At 38.2% G+C, this 18,536-nt stretch overlaps 1 protein-coding gene across 1 annotated transcript in view; it reads left to right on the top strand.

The window, feature by feature from the left end:
- The window catches only part of snx9b (sorting nexin 9b), a 31,168-nt gene that overhangs the window by 712 nt on the left and 11,920 nt on the right, over positions 1-18,536 (top strand). Inside the window, exons 2-6 of the mRNA XM_057823242.1 lie at positions 4,444-4,530; positions 7,858-7,932; positions 11,362-11,493; positions 14,885-15,050; positions 18,249-18,372. Of these exons, the coding sequence (XP_057679225.1) occupies positions 4,444-4,530; positions 7,858-7,932; positions 11,362-11,493; positions 14,885-15,050; positions 18,249-18,372 (584 nt within the window). The remainder of the gene's footprint in view (positions 1-4,443; positions 4,531-7,857; positions 7,933-11,361; positions 11,494-14,884; positions 15,051-18,248; positions 18,373-18,536) is intronic.

Below are 18,536 nucleotides of genomic sequence, written 5' to 3'. Positions count from 1 at the left end.
GGTGGCGCTTGTTCGCTGCGTGGGAGGGCGTTGAGCAAGCGGCAGCGTCTTCTGACATCGCACACGACCAATCAGACGCCAGCCTCATCGCGGGCAGGGGAGGGAGCGGAAACAGAATCATGGCGTATGTCACTCATTTCCACGTGTGGCCAATAAGCAGCCAGCGTGCAGGCAGGGGGGAAAGACTGAGTTTTGTCACTTCCCGTTCAGTGATTCGGTCCTCCGGTTCCTGACCTAGCTTGCTGCTAACTTGACTTTCCAGTAATGACTATGCGGTGAACGAGTCATAAAATGAAAGGAAACGACTTTGTCACATATTTGTTAACGTGGAGCCTATCAAATGCTGCTCAAAAAGACAAAAACACCACACAAATCTAGCGAGCATGGTTTAGTGTTCTACTTTTCTCAACAGACTCGGGACTGTGCCTATGACGATATACTATCAAATTTACAGTAATTTAAAACACACGTAGCTACGAGGCAAGCAAAACCTGAGCTGCGGTCGCGTGACGGCAGTGAAGCGGGCAGAGAACTGTCACTATATGGAGGCTTCATGGCAGCGATATGTACCTCATATGTGCACAGAAAAAAAATAATATTTAGTATGATCACCATAATACTGATTTGCAATGAAACTGTATATACATGTCAATTTTTTCCGAGTGTTTTTTTTTTTTTTTCGTGTCAGAGGGTGTCGGTTGGTTTGACAAATTATGTCAATCCGTCCATCATGTGCTACTCAAGCGCCCCAAAAACAAAGCGCGCGGACACGGGAGATGTCGCAATATGTCTACATTTTTCTTAACAGACTAATAAGAGTAGAAAGGCGAAATCATAAAGCAAACAATTATTTCTCGTCAGCATTTGACGATCTGAGATGCGGGGACGACAGGGGAGCTGACCGGATTATTTTATTTATTAATACCAGTGCAAAAATTCAAAACGATCATCTTAATAATAAAAAACGAAAATACAACAGAGCGAGAGGTTAATATGATGTGTTGGCCGTTCCATAATTAGAAATTAAACTTTCGATTTATTTTTATTTTCGTGACAGCAAGCATGCCGCGTTGGCTGTTAGCAGCAGCATTGTATATGTGAGCAAGATCATGCTAAAGAAAGTCCGTGCGCCCCCGACCCCAAACCCCGACTTCCCCCTCAAAAGGAAAATGTTTAACCGTGTCCTAATTCGAAATGCAAGCACGAGCCATGACTTTGAGCCCATAGAACTAGGACAGACGACGCGGAAGTCCTCCCTCGCTTTTGCAGCAGCGGGAGGGAGACGAGGCTGTCTCTGAGAGCAGAATGATATCGCCTGTCACTCATTTCTGAAACTACGACGAGTGGTCAATGTGCAAGAGAGGGAGGGACCAAGCAATGTCACTTCCCGTTCAGTTATACTGCGAAGCGGTCTTTGGTGATTCGTTCGGCAACGTCACTTCCCGTTCACTAACCGAACGATTCATTTGGGTGGGGAGGGAGATGAGGGGGGCGAACGATTCGTTGAACGATTCGTTTGAACGAATCGTTTTACTGAACGAACCGGAATGGATTCGTTTACTCAAGTGAACGACAGATCCCGTCACTAATGCACGCTGGGAAATGTAGTCATTCGTAAGTGAAGGAAACCTGATGTTTTGCTAGCAGTATTTGACGATTGTTTGTAGTTTTGCCTAATGAATGTATTAATCTGAGAAATTGACCAATACAAAATAGATAAAGTAGTTATTTAACAAAAAAATATTCATATTTAACCATTTTGTAGAATAAACTCGGAAAACAAAACTTTTAATGGCACATTAGTTTTGTATTGTTTTCGATCAATTAAGAAAATTGATACATTTCGAAACAAGTGCGTATGTTTGGTCTCAACATTGGACGAGACATTAATAAGACTAAACAAATTATTGCACAGAGGTCAGGGATACATTTAGTACTGCAACGATTAATCGATTAACTCGAGAATTCGATTAGAAAAAAAAGATTCTAATTAAATTTTGCTGCTTCGAGTATTCGTTTAATGAAAGTGCCCATGTAATGGTTTATTTTGAAAGTGTTTGCATTTAGTTTTATTGATTTGGGTGGATACACTGCCCTCTAGTCTGCTTCATTTCACATGGCTGAATCCAGACGCTCCATGTTAAGACCAACATAAGCCAAGTTTTTGTTTGAGCTAATTTAAAAAAAAATGAATTTTCAGTTTAGTTAATAGGTATATTTAGCAATTTCTATGTGGGAATATGCGTCTGAACCATTTGTTAAGAGCACTGTAAAAAAAAAAAAAAAAAAAATGTTAGCGTTTTATAGCATTTAAGCTAGCAGACTTTTGCTACCTAAGTTAGTTATTGTTCTTTTGTTGTACATAGATCTTTATTTTTTCATACCATTTGAGGTTCAGTGCAGGTATTTTAATTTTTCATGTTCCTAATCCGATTACTCGATTATTCGAACTAACTAGTTCATCGATTAATCAGTTATTAAAATAATCGATAGCTCCAGCCCTAGCTACATTTCTCACAAATATGAACTGTATTAATAGATAGGCTAAATGATCTGTACTAAATAAGTCTTAATTGACTTATACTAACGTTCATGTGTATTGGTTCAGGTGATATAACGTTCGATTCAAACCTTTGTTTTCAAAAACTACTAAAGAAGCATTTTGAAAACTTACAGAATGAATGTGTGGATTTTATGAGCAAATTTAAATTGCAATTTTTGAACATAACTTGAATTATATTAACATACAGAATAAACGCAAACTTGTTAATAATCTCAAAAGCACAGCCAAACTCGGCAAAAAATGAAAGCTCCTTTGGGCTGATTTAAAACAACATAAATAAAATAAAAATGAAAATTAGGGATAAACTTAGGTTCACTACACTTCTCACAGTTTAATTAACGTTGAAAGTAGAAAACACATGCAGGAGGACCTTTCTCTCTAAGCAGCTTCCTACTTGAGTTTTGTAGGTTAGCAAATTCACACAGTTTAATGTCATGCAAACTCTGATGCAGGTTTTAGCAAAATTTCAGTAGCAAAATTAGTGGTGTGTTCCCCACCTCAACAACGTGGATGTCTTTTTACCCTACTTACACTGGCTGCAACTGGCTGAAAAATACTTCTAATATCCTTTCTCTTTGAAGGGGGCGGCATGTTGTCGACATGTTGTATTTCTGTCGGGGGCATTTAATAAAGTCCACTTATTAAAACTGGGAGCTATCCAAGAACGGCTCCACTTCTGGGGGACACTGGAGCACCCCTAGACTCAAAGTATTGTAATAAAAGTGATATGGAAAATAGTAATTTAAAAAAAAAAAAAAAAACAGCTATCCAAGGACTGATCTACATACATCTGAGGCTTACTAGACTGCCCCAAGACTCAAACATAAGTACTCACATGAAATTGTGATGTGTGATTTCATTTCACAGATTTTTTTTTTCTCTCACAAAAATACACACGGTCCCAGACTTCAACTGGGACTGTGTGCTTTTGTCAGATGAGACCAAGATTGAGCTTTTTGGCAACAAATACTCTCAGTGGGTCTGGCGTGCCACGAAAGATGTGCATGCTGAAAAGCACCTCATACCCACTGTGAAGTATGGGGGTGGGTCAGTGATGCTGTGGGGCTGTTTCGCTTCCAAAGGCCCTGGGAACCTTGTTAGGGTGCATGGCATCATGAATGATTTGAAATACCAGGACATTTTAAATCAAAATCTGTTGCCCTCTGCCCGAAAGCTGAAGATGGGTCGTCAGTGGGTCTTTCAGCAAGACAATGACCCTAAACATGTGGCCAGATCTACACAGAAATGGTTCACCAGACACAAAATCAAGCTCCTCCCATGGCCATCTCAGTCCCCAGACCTTGTTTTGTTGGCAAAAGGGGGTTGTACAAAGTATTAACACCAGGGGTGCTAATAATTATGACACACATTATTTGATGTCAAATAATTTTTTCTTTATGTGGGATTTTTCCCCACTGAATGAATGCACTTGTATTGAAGGTTGGACTTTTCTCTTTTTTTCCATTAAGGTCCCATATTATTTGTATTAAAAAAAAATATTAGAAGCTAAAAAAATCTTTTTCAGGGGTGCCAATAATTATGGAGGGCACTGTATATACCTATGTAAACCTACACCTTTGTTGCAAAATTACCTAATTACATGTTGATTTTACAAAATAACTAGTTTTTAAAAATTTCAGAAGTTATGTGCACCGTTTGCGAAACATCCGCTTCGCTCCGTTGCTTGTTTTTGGTTGACACTGCTATCTAATGAAGAGTCGGCAAAAAACAGAGAAACTAGTTCAGCCTGTTTCATTGCGAGTCCACTTTCGTAGCACTGACTCCGCTTCTGCCATGTGTGTTGATATATGTTAATGTTGTGCCGCCTACATGAAAATGCCGGAAAACCCAACAAGCGTGCCTTGTCTATTTGTGCTCAGGCACAGGTTTTATACGACTTCACTGCGGAGCCTGGAAACAATGAGCTGACAGTGAAGGAAGGCGAGACCGTCACTGTCACCAATCAGGTGAGTCGCCCCCATCTGCCTTTTTAGTAACATTAAGTCCATTGTTCCCCACAATATTCTTATCTTTCGCACCACAAATGAAATTGGAGACCAGCCAAAAAAAAAGCAAACAGTCCAAGCAAGTCCCGTGCGCTCTATTCATACATAAACAGTGTCAAAAACACTGCTCAAAGGAAGGAAGAGCGCAAACATGATGTCATTAGTCAGTGACCAACAGTTCAAAGGTCGCTTAGCCGTGTTTGCAGACCTGCATAGTTTTCAAAGTGTGTGTTAAAGCAACACTAGGTAACTTTTCAACCTTTATAAAATATTTTTCATAACATTTGTGATAATATGTCGACTGACAACTAGTTGAAGGACACCTTTTTTATGTCTTGTGGGGGTCTGTATCGCTTTCACTGGCACTAATTAACTTTGAGGAGGGTGGCAGGAACCCTGCCGCACAAAAAAAAAAAAAAACCCTACAAATGTGCTGACTGCTTTCCGGCATACGTCACTTCCCCCTTTCCACATTCCATAGATTTCATAATAATATTGATGGGGCGCGGGGCCATTTAATAGGGGTTCTGCATTGTTGGCGTGGCCGTGAAAGCTGAGCGGGTGAAAGAGCTTTTTTTCGTTGAAAACTCATGTGAATAGATTCTCAAATCCCTGAATTCTTTATAGATATGGACGTAAAATAGTCTCAATTCTTGGTTAAAAGCAAAAAAAAAACCATGCAGTTAGCGTTTATTTTATGTAAATATGTCCAAGTATGATGCTAGTCTGTCAGTCAAAGTGGCGGCCACCATATGTAAACAGAGATTTTCCGTTAAAAATTATTGTGAATAAATGCTGAAATCCCAGAATTCTTTATAGATATGGATGTAAAATAGTCTCAATTCTTGGTTAAAAGCAAAAAAAAACCAAAACGTGCTGTTAGCATTTATGTTACGCAAATATGTCGAAGGACGACGCTAGTCTGTTAGTCAATGTGGCGGCCGCCATATACAAAAAGTGCTTTTCCGGTAAAAATGATTGTGACTAAATGCTTAAATCCCAAAATTCTTTATAGATATGGTCGTAAAACAGTCTCGCTTCTTGGGTAAAAGCAAAAAAAAAAAAAAAACCTGCAGTTAGCTTTTTTTTTTTTTTTTTTTAAAGGTAAATACAGTGGGGAGAACAAGTATTTGATACACTGCCAATAGGTTTTCCCATTGACTGTGTATCAAATACTCGTTCTCCCCACTGTATGTCAAAGAATTATGCTAGTCTGTTAGACAATGTGGTGGCAGCCTGACAACAAAGAGCTTTTTACGTTGAAAATTTTTGTTTAAAAGCAAAAAAAACCGTGCAGTTAGCATTTATTTTACATAAATATTGCAAACTATGATGCTAGTCACTAAGCAAATTAGGGGCCGCCATATGTAAACAAAGAGCTTTTTGCGTTGAAAATTCTTGTGAATAAATGCCTAAATCCCTGAATTCTTTATAGATGTGGACGTAACACAGTCTCAATTCTTGGTTAAAAGCAAAAAAAAAAAAAAAAAAACAGGCAGTTAGCATTTATGTTACGGAAATATGTCGAAGTACGATGCTAGTCTGTTAGTCAATGTGGCGACCGCCATATGTAAACAGAGCTTTTCCAGTGAAAATGATTGTGAATAAATGCTTAAATCCCTGAATTCTTTATAGATATGGACATAAAACAGTCTTGCTTCTTGGCTAAAAGCAAAAAAATACGTGCAGTAGTTATTTCACGTAAATACGTCGAAGAATGATACTTGTCTGTTAGACAGTGTGTCGTCCGCCTTACAACAAAGAGCTTTTGCATGTTGAAAATTCTTGTGAAAAAACAAAAAATATAATAATTACCTTGAATCCTCGAACAAATCACTCACAAAAATGTGCAGTTAGCTTTTTTTTTTTTTTTTTTTTGACGTAAATATGTCGAAGAATGATGCTAGTCTGTCAGTCAATGTGGCGGCCACCGGACAACAATGAGCTTTTTACGTTGAAAATTATTGTGAATAAATGCTGAAATCCCAGAATTCTTTATAGATATGGATGTAAAATAGTCTCAATTCTTGGTTAAAAGCAAAAAAAAACAACAACGTGCAGTTAGCATTTATTTTACGTAAATATGTCGAAGAATGATACTAGTCTGTCAGTCAATGTTGCTGCCGCCATATGTAAACAGAGCTTTTCCGGTGAAAATTCTTGTGAATAAATGCTTAAATCCCTCAATTCTTTATTGATTTGGACGTAAAAGAGTCTCAATTCTTGGTTAAAAGCAAAAAAACGTGCAGTTAGCATTTATTTTACGTAAATATGTCGGAAAATGATGCTATTCTGTCAGTCAATGTGGCGGCAGCCTTATGTAAACAGAGCTTATCTGGTGAAAAATCTTGTGAATAAATGCTTAAATCCCTGAATTCTTTATCGATATCGACGTAAAACAATCTCGATTCTTGGTTAAAATAAAAAAAATACGTGCAGTAGTTATTTCACGAAAATACGTCGAAGAATGATGCTTGTCTGTTAGACAGTGTGTCGTCCGCCTTACAACAAAGAGCACGTTGCACGTTGAAAATTCTTGTGAAAAAACAAAAAAATATAATAATTACCTTGAATCCTCGAACAAATCACTCCGGAGACAATCCACCCTGTTTGTATGCGGTACAACTTTTGTACTTTTTCAGCATAAATCCGGCGTTGGATCGCTGCATGTGTCGCTGTGACCGACTGTGAATAACTGAAGAGGATTGTGGGATGGCCCCCTACTTGAAGGCGTGGCGCAGTGAAGGTCGAATCTGACCCTTCAATATCATTATGAAGTCGGAAGTCTATGCGAACGCTTTCACGCAAATTCTGCCAAGATGGCAGAGCAACAAATGAGATAAAAAGTTTGGTCTGAGGAGGAAAAAAAAAGGGAGGCTACCAGGATACAGAATAAACATTGGCCCGGCTTTCATTCGCTGACATGAGCAACACTAACCCACACGGTTGCTAACCTTCATATGCTATTGTTTAGCCACAACTGGATTCATTACCTTATTACTATTCATCCTTCACGCAGCCGTTTGAAACAGAAATGTTGTTTAATCCATCTGCAGGCGACCTGGAGATGTATTTTTGATTGATTGATGATTTTACAACACAGTGCGGGTGTGCGCTGGTCCTCATTGGAAACGCAGTCTTCCTTAAGGCAAAACACTACCGCGTTTGTCCACCGGCGTCGCTAAAATCAACCAAAACTGAAAAGTTAACATGTGTTGCTGCAAGCAATTTAATTTGGAATTGTCCACTACACGTGAATTATCTAAAAGTGTCACATTTGTGTTACAGCACATCGGCGGCGGATGGATTGAAGCGCAGAACTCCAGAGGGGTTGTTGGACTAGTGCCCGAAGACTACATAGAGGTATGAGTAACACGTACACATGACTAGATGTCACGCATCCTGGAGTGTATTTGAAAAGAAAAAAAGGTCACAGCTGGCCGCCTGCACGAAAGTGAAATCACAACAGGATGCGCTTCTTTGAGAATTGTGCTGATTCGGTCTTCTCAGCTCATCTGTTTTGCCTTAATTTGATTTCCGTTGGAGAAATAAGTAGCCTGAGTTGTGTGTTAAGAGTCGAGGTTTACTCCAGATAGACATATCAAACATTGTTAGGTTTGTATAGAGGACACGTCTATTTCGGTTTGCCCTAAATGTGGTTTGATTGAACTCTAGGGGGCTGGTGAGTCAGTCTCCGGAATTCAGCGGAGGTCAAAATACACGCTCACTCTAGAAACATTTGTTGTTTTTGTTTGTTTTGTTTTTGAAGCAGTTCTTTTCAAGGATGTTAGCCGAAAGCAAAAAGTAACATACTTTTTTGCAAAAATGATATGAGAGCTGCTCTTGCTAAGGTGAGTGTAGTGGCTGAGGAGAGTAAAAGGTAAAGTAGGGCTGTCAAACGATTGAAATTTTTATTCGAGTTAATTGTAATTAATCACAATTCAAACCATCTATAAAATATGCCATATTTTTCTGTTAAAAATTGTTGGAATGGAAAGATAAGACTCAAGAAGGATATATACATTCAACATACTGTACATAAGTACTGTATTTGTTTAGTATAACAATAAGTCAACACGATGGCATTAACATTATTAACATTCTGTTAAAGCGATCCATGGATAGAAAGACTTGCAGTTCTTAAAAGATAAATGTTAGTACAAGTTATAGAAATTTTATATTAAAAACCCCTCTGAATGTTTTCGTTTTAATAAAACGTGTAAAATTTTCAAACAAAAAATAAACTAGTAGCTCGCCATTGTTGATGTCAATAATTACACAATGCTCATGGTGCTGAAACCCATAAAATCAGTCGCACCTAAGCACCAGCAAAGGGTGACAAAACACCAAAAAACACAAGTAACAAGTGGACATGACACTGTGCTGTCATTTTAATCTGTTTGAGCGGGGCATGTGCGTTAAATGCGTCAAATATTTTAACGTGATTAATTTAAAAAATTAATTACCGCCCGTTAACGCGATAATTTTGACAGCCCTAAAAATATTTCAAATAGGAGATCCAAAAAATAAAAACAAGTCAATAAGATAGACAGGAAGAGGGTCACGTAGACCAGAGGTGTTAAACATACGTCTAGCGGGCTGCTAGATGGTCCAATCTGGCCCACTGGTGTTTGGTTGCTGTATTTACATTTGTGGATTTACAGATGTTAAATTTTTATTCAGTTATAGCACACATTTGTAACTTTTCAACTTTTATAAAATATTTTTGTAACATTTGTGACGATATGTCAAGTGACAACTAGTTGAATGATACCTCTTTTATATCTTGAGCATAGACTTCATAATGTATTGACATGGGGAGCGGGGCTGATTTATTGGGGGCCTATCTCCGTCAAAGCTGGCCGAGTGGAAACGCAAAGAGCTTTTTCCGTTGAAAATTCTTGTGAATAAATGCTTAAATCCCTGAATTCTTTATAGATATGGACGTAAAACAGCCTAGATTCTTGTTTAAAAGCTAAAAAACGTGCAGTTAGCATTTATTTTACGGAAATATGTCGAATGTGCTGCTAGTTAAGTCACTGTGGCGCCCCCCTTAGTATAATAAAGAGCTTTTTACGTCTAAATTTCTTGTGAATAAATGCTTGAGTGCCTGAATTCTTTATAGATATGGACGTAAAACAGTCTCGAGGAGTCTAAGTTAAAAGCAAAAAAAAAAACAAAAAAAACGGGCTGTTAGCATTTATTTTACGTAAATATGTCGAATGTGCTGCCAGTTAAGTCACTGTGGCGTCCCCTTTAGTACAACAAAGAGCTTTTTGCGTTGAAAATTCTTGTGAATTAATGCTTAATTCCTTGAATTCTTTATAGATATGGACATAAAACAGTCTCGATTCTAGGTTCAAAGCAACAAAAACAGGCAGTTAGCATTTATGTTACGGAAATATGTCGAATGTGCTGCTAGTTAAGTCACTGTGGCGGCCCCCTTCATACAAGAAAGTTCTTTTTGCGTTGAAAATTCTTGTGTATAAATGCTTAAATCCCTGAATTCTTTATAGATATGGACGCAAGACAGTCTCGATTCTTGGTTAAAAGCAAAAAAAAAAAACAAAACCAAAAAACGGGCAGTTAGCATTTATTTTACGTTAAAATGTCGAATGTGCTGCTAGTTAAGTCACTCTGGCGGCCCCCTTAGTACAACAAAAAGGTTTTTGTGTTGAATATTCTTGTGAATAAATACTTAAATCCTTGAATTCTTAAATAAAAAGCAAAAAAACGGGCAGTTAGCAGTTATTTTACATGAATATTGGTAAGTATAATGCGAATGCTGTAACGGCTAATTTGTCCCATTGATTTTTTTCACAATTTTTCAAAATGCATGCATGGTTCAAAAAATATAATAATTACCTTGAATCCTCGAACAAAACACTCCTGAGACAATCCTTCCTGTTTGTACAGTGGGGCAAATAAGTATTTAGTCAACCACTAATTGTGCAAGTTCTCCTACTTGAAAAGATTAGAGAGGCCTGTAATTGTCAACATGGGTAAACGACAGCCCCAAAACATCACTACTCTAGAGGTGATCTGCATGGACGAATGGGCCAAAATACCAACAACAGTGTGTGAAAAGCTTGTGAAGAGATACAGAAAACGTTAGGCCTCCGTTATTGTCAACAAAGTATTGAGATGAACTTTTGTTATTGACCAAATAATTATTTTCCACCATGATTTGCAAATAAATTCTTTAAAAATCAAACAATGTGATTTTTTTTTTCCACATTCTGACTCTCATGGTTGAGATTTACCCATGTTGACAATTACAGGCCTCTCTAATATTTTCAAGTGGGAGAACTTGCACAATTAGTGGTTGACTAAATACTTATTTGCCCCACTGTATGCATTCCATTTATGAAATAATAAGCAGATTGGCCGAATCATTGTAGTTAGGCTATTGTTGTGTTAGCATAGCTACAGCTAATAAAAAGAATTAATCATGAATAGTGGATTTTATGATTGTATTACTATTTGACTGTTTAATATAATGCAATATGATATTGAATTATTTCTTCAGTCAAATCAATTGTGTGCTAAGCACTGAAACATGATCACTTATTTTCTTACCACTGAAGCAATTTAATGCAGGAAAAAACCTCAACATTGTCATGAAAACATGCCCATAATGAGATGTCAGTTTTACTTTATTATTATTCTAATGAAAATTCCAGCACATAACTTCCACTGGAACGTCGTCACGTTACCCCTGAGGAATGCACCTGCAAAAGTCATAAAGACTCAACTTTTGGAATTTCTCTTCTTGTTCTTCCCATCTTGCAGCTCAACAAGTCTCTCCCTCCATCATTCCCCACGGCTGCACCCACGGCACCGCCCGCCAACGTCGGAAACATCGCAAATTCGGATCTGTCCTTCTTCGACTCCTTCGCTCCTGCAGCGACGCACCAAAATCAGGTATTGTTCGTAACGCAACACTTGGCCCGAAATGCAGAAGTGAGAGCCCGCATATGTCACGCTGCTTGCCATGTATTCATTTTAGAGCAAATCTTAGCAGTACTAGGAGGAAATGAGCTAGATCAGGAAGTTCCAAGGAAATGAGTGTACTGCTGCATCAGTAGAAAATCTGTCCAGAGAAAGCGGATGAGTCACTCATGCAAAAGTTCCCTTGACTTTTTGTTTTTCCCACTCCATCCCTCACCTGCTTGGCTGTCGGCGCTTTGTGATGATGTCACCTTCTCTCCCTCCCCTCAAGGTGGACGCTAGGGGCTTGAGCCCCCAGGCCGACACCCCCGATACCCCAGTTTCCCCCTACCTTTCGTCCCCTGATGAGGTAACTGCCACTCGAGGGTTGTAAACAGCAGCATGAAACCCCCCTCCACTGCTGAACCCTCAATTGTTTTTGCACCATTTTGCCCCAACCGGTTCCCATTGCCTGTAAAAAGCATGACGTTGCACTTACTGTTCATCGCCCTGTTGAATCAGCACCTTAGGGATCGTGATCAATGTACTATATTTAACTTTACAATTGGTATTAAAAGTTCAAATGTGAGCCGATTGTGATTGAAAAAATGAGACCAAGATAGTTTCACAACTTTCACATGATGAAACCTCTTTGAATGAAGAGAAACACCAACCAGAACATTGGCTTAGATGCTAATATTTTTGTGACAATATGAAGTAGTTATGTGAAATGAACCACTTGAGCCAAGTGTATGGTACCACCTACTGGCTAAGTGTACAATTGCAGTTGTCTCTCAACAACGTGTGATTTGTTGATTTTTTTTTTGTGTGTGTGTCTGTTGGGAAAGAATTAATTTATAAAATATTGTCTGACCAAATCCTCTATATACAGTCCCTGACAAAAGTCTTGTCGCTTATCCATTTTGTAGAAACAATTGCTAATAACTAGGGCTGTCAAAATTATCGCGTTAACGGGCGTCAATTAATTTTTGAAATTAATCACGTTAAAATATTTGACGCAATAATCACAGATGCCCCACTCAGACACGTTTAAATGACGGTACAGTGAAGCGCTCACTTGCCAATTGTGTTTTATGGAGTTTTGCCGCCCTCTGCTGGCGCTTGGGTGCTACTGATTTTATAGGCTTCAGCACCCATGAGCATTGTGTAAGTAATTAATGACATCAACAATGGCGGGCTACTAGTTTATTTTTTGATTGAAAATTTTAAAAATTTTATTAAAACAAAAACATTAAGAGGGGTTTTAATTAGGGCTGTCAAACGATTAAAATTTTTAATCGAGTTAATTACAGCTTAAAAATTAATTAATAATAATTAATCGCAATTCAAACCATTTATAAACTATGCCATATTTTTCTGTAAATTATATATATACTGTAAAATAATTTGTTGGAATGGAAAGGTAAGACACAAGATGGATATATACATTCAACATACGGTACATAAGGACTGTAGTGGGCATTTCACTCTACTGTCATTTAAATCTGTCTATGCTGTCCTCACTCCGAAGCGTTTACTTTTTCCAAAGCTAGACAGCTAGTGAACGACGCCTTAATAATCAGACTTCTTCCTTTTTCATCTGATTTATTAATAAAATGGCCTCAAACCACTGTCCTCTTTAGACCGTAGTGAAACGACAAAAAAAAGTACACAAGCATTGCATTAGCAACAACGTTAGCTTAGCACGCTATACAGGTTCACTAAACATAAACAAAAACCGTCTCATACAAAAAATATAACATTTCGCTTACTAACATAAAATGTACATTCTTTACAACAACCATACTTACGGACAAATCTTGTCCAAGGATCATATAAGCACAACATTACAACGTAGGCGTCAGCCCGAGACGTCTTGCAGCCATATTGAACAGGCAAGAAAGCAATAAACCATGTCGCAAAGCGACCACAAGAGTTCGCTGTTAGACAGCACAAAAAACCTTGCTGTAAAACTTACCAAAAGGCAGAATACTGTCTGAGCGAGACATGTGCGTTAATTGCGTCAAATATTTTAACGTGGTTAATTGAAAAAATCAATTACCGCGCGTTAACGCGATAATTTTGACAGCCCTAGTTTTAATATAAAATTTCTATAACTTGTACTAACATTTATCTTTGAAGAACTACGTCTTTCTATCCATGGATCGCTTTAACAGAATGCTAATAATGTTAATGCCATCTTGTTGATTCATTGTTATAATAAACAAATACAGTCCTTATGTACCGTATGTAGAATGTATATATCCATCTTGTGTCTTATCTTTCCATTCCAACAATAATTTACAGAAAAATATGGCATATTCTATAGATGGTTTGAATTGCGATTAATTACGATTAATTAATTTTTAAGCTGTAACTAACTCGATTAAAAATTTTAATCGTTTGACAGCCCTACTAATAACCTGACTTTTAATTATTCAATTGGTTTCAGAAATGGCTCATATGTTCTTAACTGCCCAAATGCATGATGGGAATTTGGGCAACCATGACTGTCAGTGGTAGCTGCAAATGGTATATCTTCTCTGCGTTGTGTTCAATACAGGGTGTTAAGAAAGAGCACATCTCCTGTCATTCTTCCCCACGTCGCTCCCCGCAATAGTTATATTTTTTGTGGAAAAGATGCCAAAGCTTATTCCAATAAATAGCGCGGCTCCAATGAATGCCTGTGTCCACTCCACTCGCTTGTCTCTGCCTCTTAGCTCTCAGTATACATAAAACGGCCATTGTAGTCTGTTTGCGGCAATGCGTGAGTGGGTCGTTCCGCGCATGTTTAAATGCGTTAAATACTTTAACGTGAGTAATTTAAAAAATTAATTACCGCCCGTTAACGCCATAAGTTTGACAGCCCTAAAATAAATAAATAATTACATAATACTTCTACTATGTTTTTTCTTTCATTTATTAATTCATTGTTCTAACGAGGTAGCCGTTCTGGCAGTTACATACTCTGCAAAAGGTGCTCTTCTTTTGCCCTTCTGAGCACCTGCCTTCCAAATTGTCTATGTTCGCCACAGGTAATCAATATGAAACAAGCTAGAACTCACATCTAAACTTGATCTTCTACTCAAAAGCTGTGCTTAGTTACAAGAATCTGTTGACCATTGCGCGGATTTACGTGTAAGCTTGAATTTGGCAGACAACTAATCTACGAATTAATTTATCTTGGTCTCAGTGATTGATATCACTAAATCCTTACCAGTGATTGACTACCAGTGCAAGGATAGTAGGAACGAGTATGAATTATGATGCATGTTGAGGCCTATATGAAGTTTCCGTGTGCATGTTTAGATGATTTATACATTAACAGGTAAATATATAAGTCAGTTTTCACGGCATAAAAGTTTTTTTGTATTTTACTTTCTAGGCTAACAGCAATGGCAACGATCCCTGGTCAACGTGGAACGCGGACCCCTCGGCAGGTACATCCAACAACTGGCCGTCCAATCCGGAGGGCACCCAGACCGGCAAGGCGCAGGGGGACGCCTGGGGCGGCGCCTCACACGGCCACCCTCAGGCCTATCAAGGTCCAGGTAAAAACATAAGCTTTGTTTTTTAACTTCACGACACAACAAGTGAAACATCTCTCTCATTTACCCCTCCCAAAAAAGACCAAACATCATTTACAGCTGTGTGTAGTCTGACCCAGCAATTATTGCGCGCACGGTGATTTCTTGCCAGGCGGTGGAAAAGTTGCCGTCACGCATGAGTCAAGCAGGCAAAACTGATGCCTGACCTCAATTCTCCATTTGTTTTTGTGACAGAAAAACAACAACGGAGTTGAATTAACAGACTTTTCCTCCTCTTTCTCTTTCTTTCCAAAGACTTCTACCCTTATCCTTACCTTATTGATTACACAGGTATCCTGTGCATGGTGTGGTCAAATGGCAAATATTAAAAGCATGTGTGACGTACTATTTGGGTCTTCTGGTGTGAACTGCAATGACTTACATTGATTAAAGAAATGTTGGTGAAAATGACGACGCTATTTTATGCTAATAATCTTTGAGCCTGACTGGTTTAGCTGCTTCTTTATGCATGATAAACTTTTTCTAGATTTAAATGCAATTAAAAAAAGGAGCCAATAAATTAGTCATCATATCTGTAGTCGTTAATGTAAGCAGACTTTGCAAGTAATCAAAATTACATTTGCAGACATTCACTTTTTACTGCGAACCAAATGAGTAACCTTATCTAATCTAATTGCTATATAGGAAAAATATAGTCAAGTTTTAAGTACAGTACTAAATAATTACTTTTCATGTGATATTGTGGTAATCTCTTTTATATGTTTATATTTAATGGTAAAATACCAAAAATGCAATTCAATATTTGTTTAAAGAGATGTACCGTAATTTTAGCACTGTAAGGTGCACCTGACTATAAGCCGCCACCCACCAAATTTGACACGAAAACGTCATTTGTTCATGGATAAGCTGCAGTTGTCCTCACTATGGGATATTTACACCAAAATATATTAACCGGTAATACTTTATTTGACAGCGGCATAATATGACTGTCATAAGACCAAATGAACCACCATGAAGCTTCAAACCAATTGGCTACAAAACTCGATTGCTTCATTTGGTAACACCGGTAACACTTTATTTGACAACGGCATCATGTGACTAAGACCAAATGAACCACCATCAGTGCTTCACGAAGCTTCATTTGGCCATCTCTGCTTCCTTGGGGGAGACAGTCAACCTCTGCTGCCACTTGCTGTCAACACTGTTGTCGTCCAACGTGCCTCCTGGCATGTATTGCAGTGCTACTGACGTAAATAACAATCAAAATTCATGTTCTGTGCTAATTATTTCTTCAGTTACTGTTCCAGTTGTTTCATTAATTGCAAGTTATGGTATTTGGTAACACTTTATTTGACAGTGACGCGATAAGACTGTCATTAGACAATCATAATTATGACATGAGACTGTCATGAGGATAAATGAATGCTCATAACAGATGTCATTTAGTGTTATCCAGCAAATTATCTCACTTTTGAATGGATATAAAAGATCCCAGCTGGACATAAATGGAGTTGGTGACATAATTTGCCGGATGACACATAAGCATTCTGTAATGCCCATGATAGTGTCATGTCATAATTATGACGGTCTTATGACGCCACTGTCAAATAAAGTGCTACCTATTAACCGAAATAAACCGCACTGCATTATAAAACGCGCAGGATTTAAAATGAAGGAAAAAAGTAATGCTTATAGTCCAAAAATTAGTGTAACTGTGAAAATAATTATTCTGTAACATGAAGAGTCGAGAAAGTCAATTCTAAATACTAGTTTAGCCTAAGCAGCCAAATTCAAAGCATCGACATATTTGGCAGCCCTGAAAATTTGAGTTAACTTCATAACATATTATTTATCACAAAATTCCTTTTCTGACCTCTGTGATCTTTGACCTCATGACCCAAAATTTAGTCACCTTTTCCATTCCATATTACAAATATATCCTACAAGTTTGCTAAGTTATCTTGAACAGAAACATACCGCTTGTTTAAAGATATAAGGAACCGAATATATAACTTTCTGTGGGTTTCACCGACTAGTGGAGGTAAATATTCAATAGTGATATGACCGCTCTACGGAGCCCCTAAAGGGACATCAACAGAAATGAAATAAATGTAAGCAATCTGGTGCGCACCTGATTGTTTCTAGTGCACACCAGAAACTATCTGGTAAACATTAGCATATATAGCATTTAATGTAGCGAATGTTTGCAATGTGAGTTAGCCAATTGCCACAGCACAACAATTGGCTAACTTCCATAGCACACGTCCGCTAGCTTAAATGCTATATAAAGCTAATGTTTATCAGAATTGGCTAACTTGCATGGCAAACGTCTGCTAGCTTAAATGCTATATAATGCTAATGTTTACCAGATAGTTTCTGGTGCGCACAAGGAACAATTTAGTGCGCACCAGATCGTTTCTGTTGTGCACCAGATCGTTTCTCGTGCGCACCAGAAACTATCTGATTGCTTAAATTTTATTTCTGTCGATGTCCCTTTGGGGGGTCCATACTGCTCGATTCGATAATTGATTTCTAACTTGCCTGCTGTGATGTTATTCAAATGATCTCGTTACTTCGGGCGTGATTATAAGTGGAAAGTAAATATGCTCATTATTGTTTGCTCTAATTAGTTTATGTGTGCTTTGACACACCTCACCATCAAAAACATTCAAATATTTATTTATTTATTTTTAAACAGTTCATTATTCTTATTTATGCGTTTATATTTATACCAGTGTTGTTTTTGGCGGCCCTCAGCATTAGCCCAATGCTAACGTGGATGCTATGCTAGAGCTACAAGTTACATTTAGTGTGCGATGATCACTCAGCTAAAGCAACATCGCATATTCTCTCTTGCCAAGATAAGAAAACAAATCTTACCGAATGTGTTTCAAAATGAGCAAGCACTGGTGACACAATCAGACACTGTTACAATGCAGGCTAACTACACATTGTGAACATTTGACGGAAACTATGGCACATTTTTGCCTCATTCTCATCAGACGAAAACTAGCATGACCCCCAAAACACGTCTTTAGCTCGTTATCGTCTTGTCATCATCATGAAAAATTTGGTCGTCGACAAAATAGTTTCATTATCGTCACCGTTGACTAAAACCGCACTAGACATCACCACGTCAAATTTCAATGTATTGATTTAACATGTTTTACATTGTCCTCCTTTCGTCCAACTTCACTCCAGGAGCGGAGGATGACGAATGGGATGACGAGTGGGACGACAAGTCCACCGGCGGTTACGGCGAGGCCGAAGCCGGGGATGGCAGTGCCATGCAGAGAGGCGGCGCTCACGCGTCGATGAAAATCAAGTAAGGGCTCAATCAGGCTATCGATTAATTTAGTAGTCGATTAATCTATTAACTAGTTAGTTCGAATAATCGGGTAATCGGATTAGGAACATTTAATGTGTTGCAGAATACAAAGGCTTGCTAAGATCGCGAAGATTGTACTTTCAAATGAGCATTAAATGCGA

Source organism: Corythoichthys intestinalis, chromosome 19 (genome assembly GCF_030265065.1).
Source record: "Corythoichthys intestinalis isolate RoL2023-P3 chromosome 19, ASM3026506v1, whole genome shotgun sequence".
NCBI classification, from domain to species: Eukaryota; Metazoa; Chordata; class Actinopteri; order Syngnathiformes; family Syngnathidae; genus Corythoichthys; species Corythoichthys intestinalis.
The sequence above is the reverse complement of the archived record's forward strand: the minus strand, read 5'-3'. Positions and strand labels throughout refer to the sequence as shown.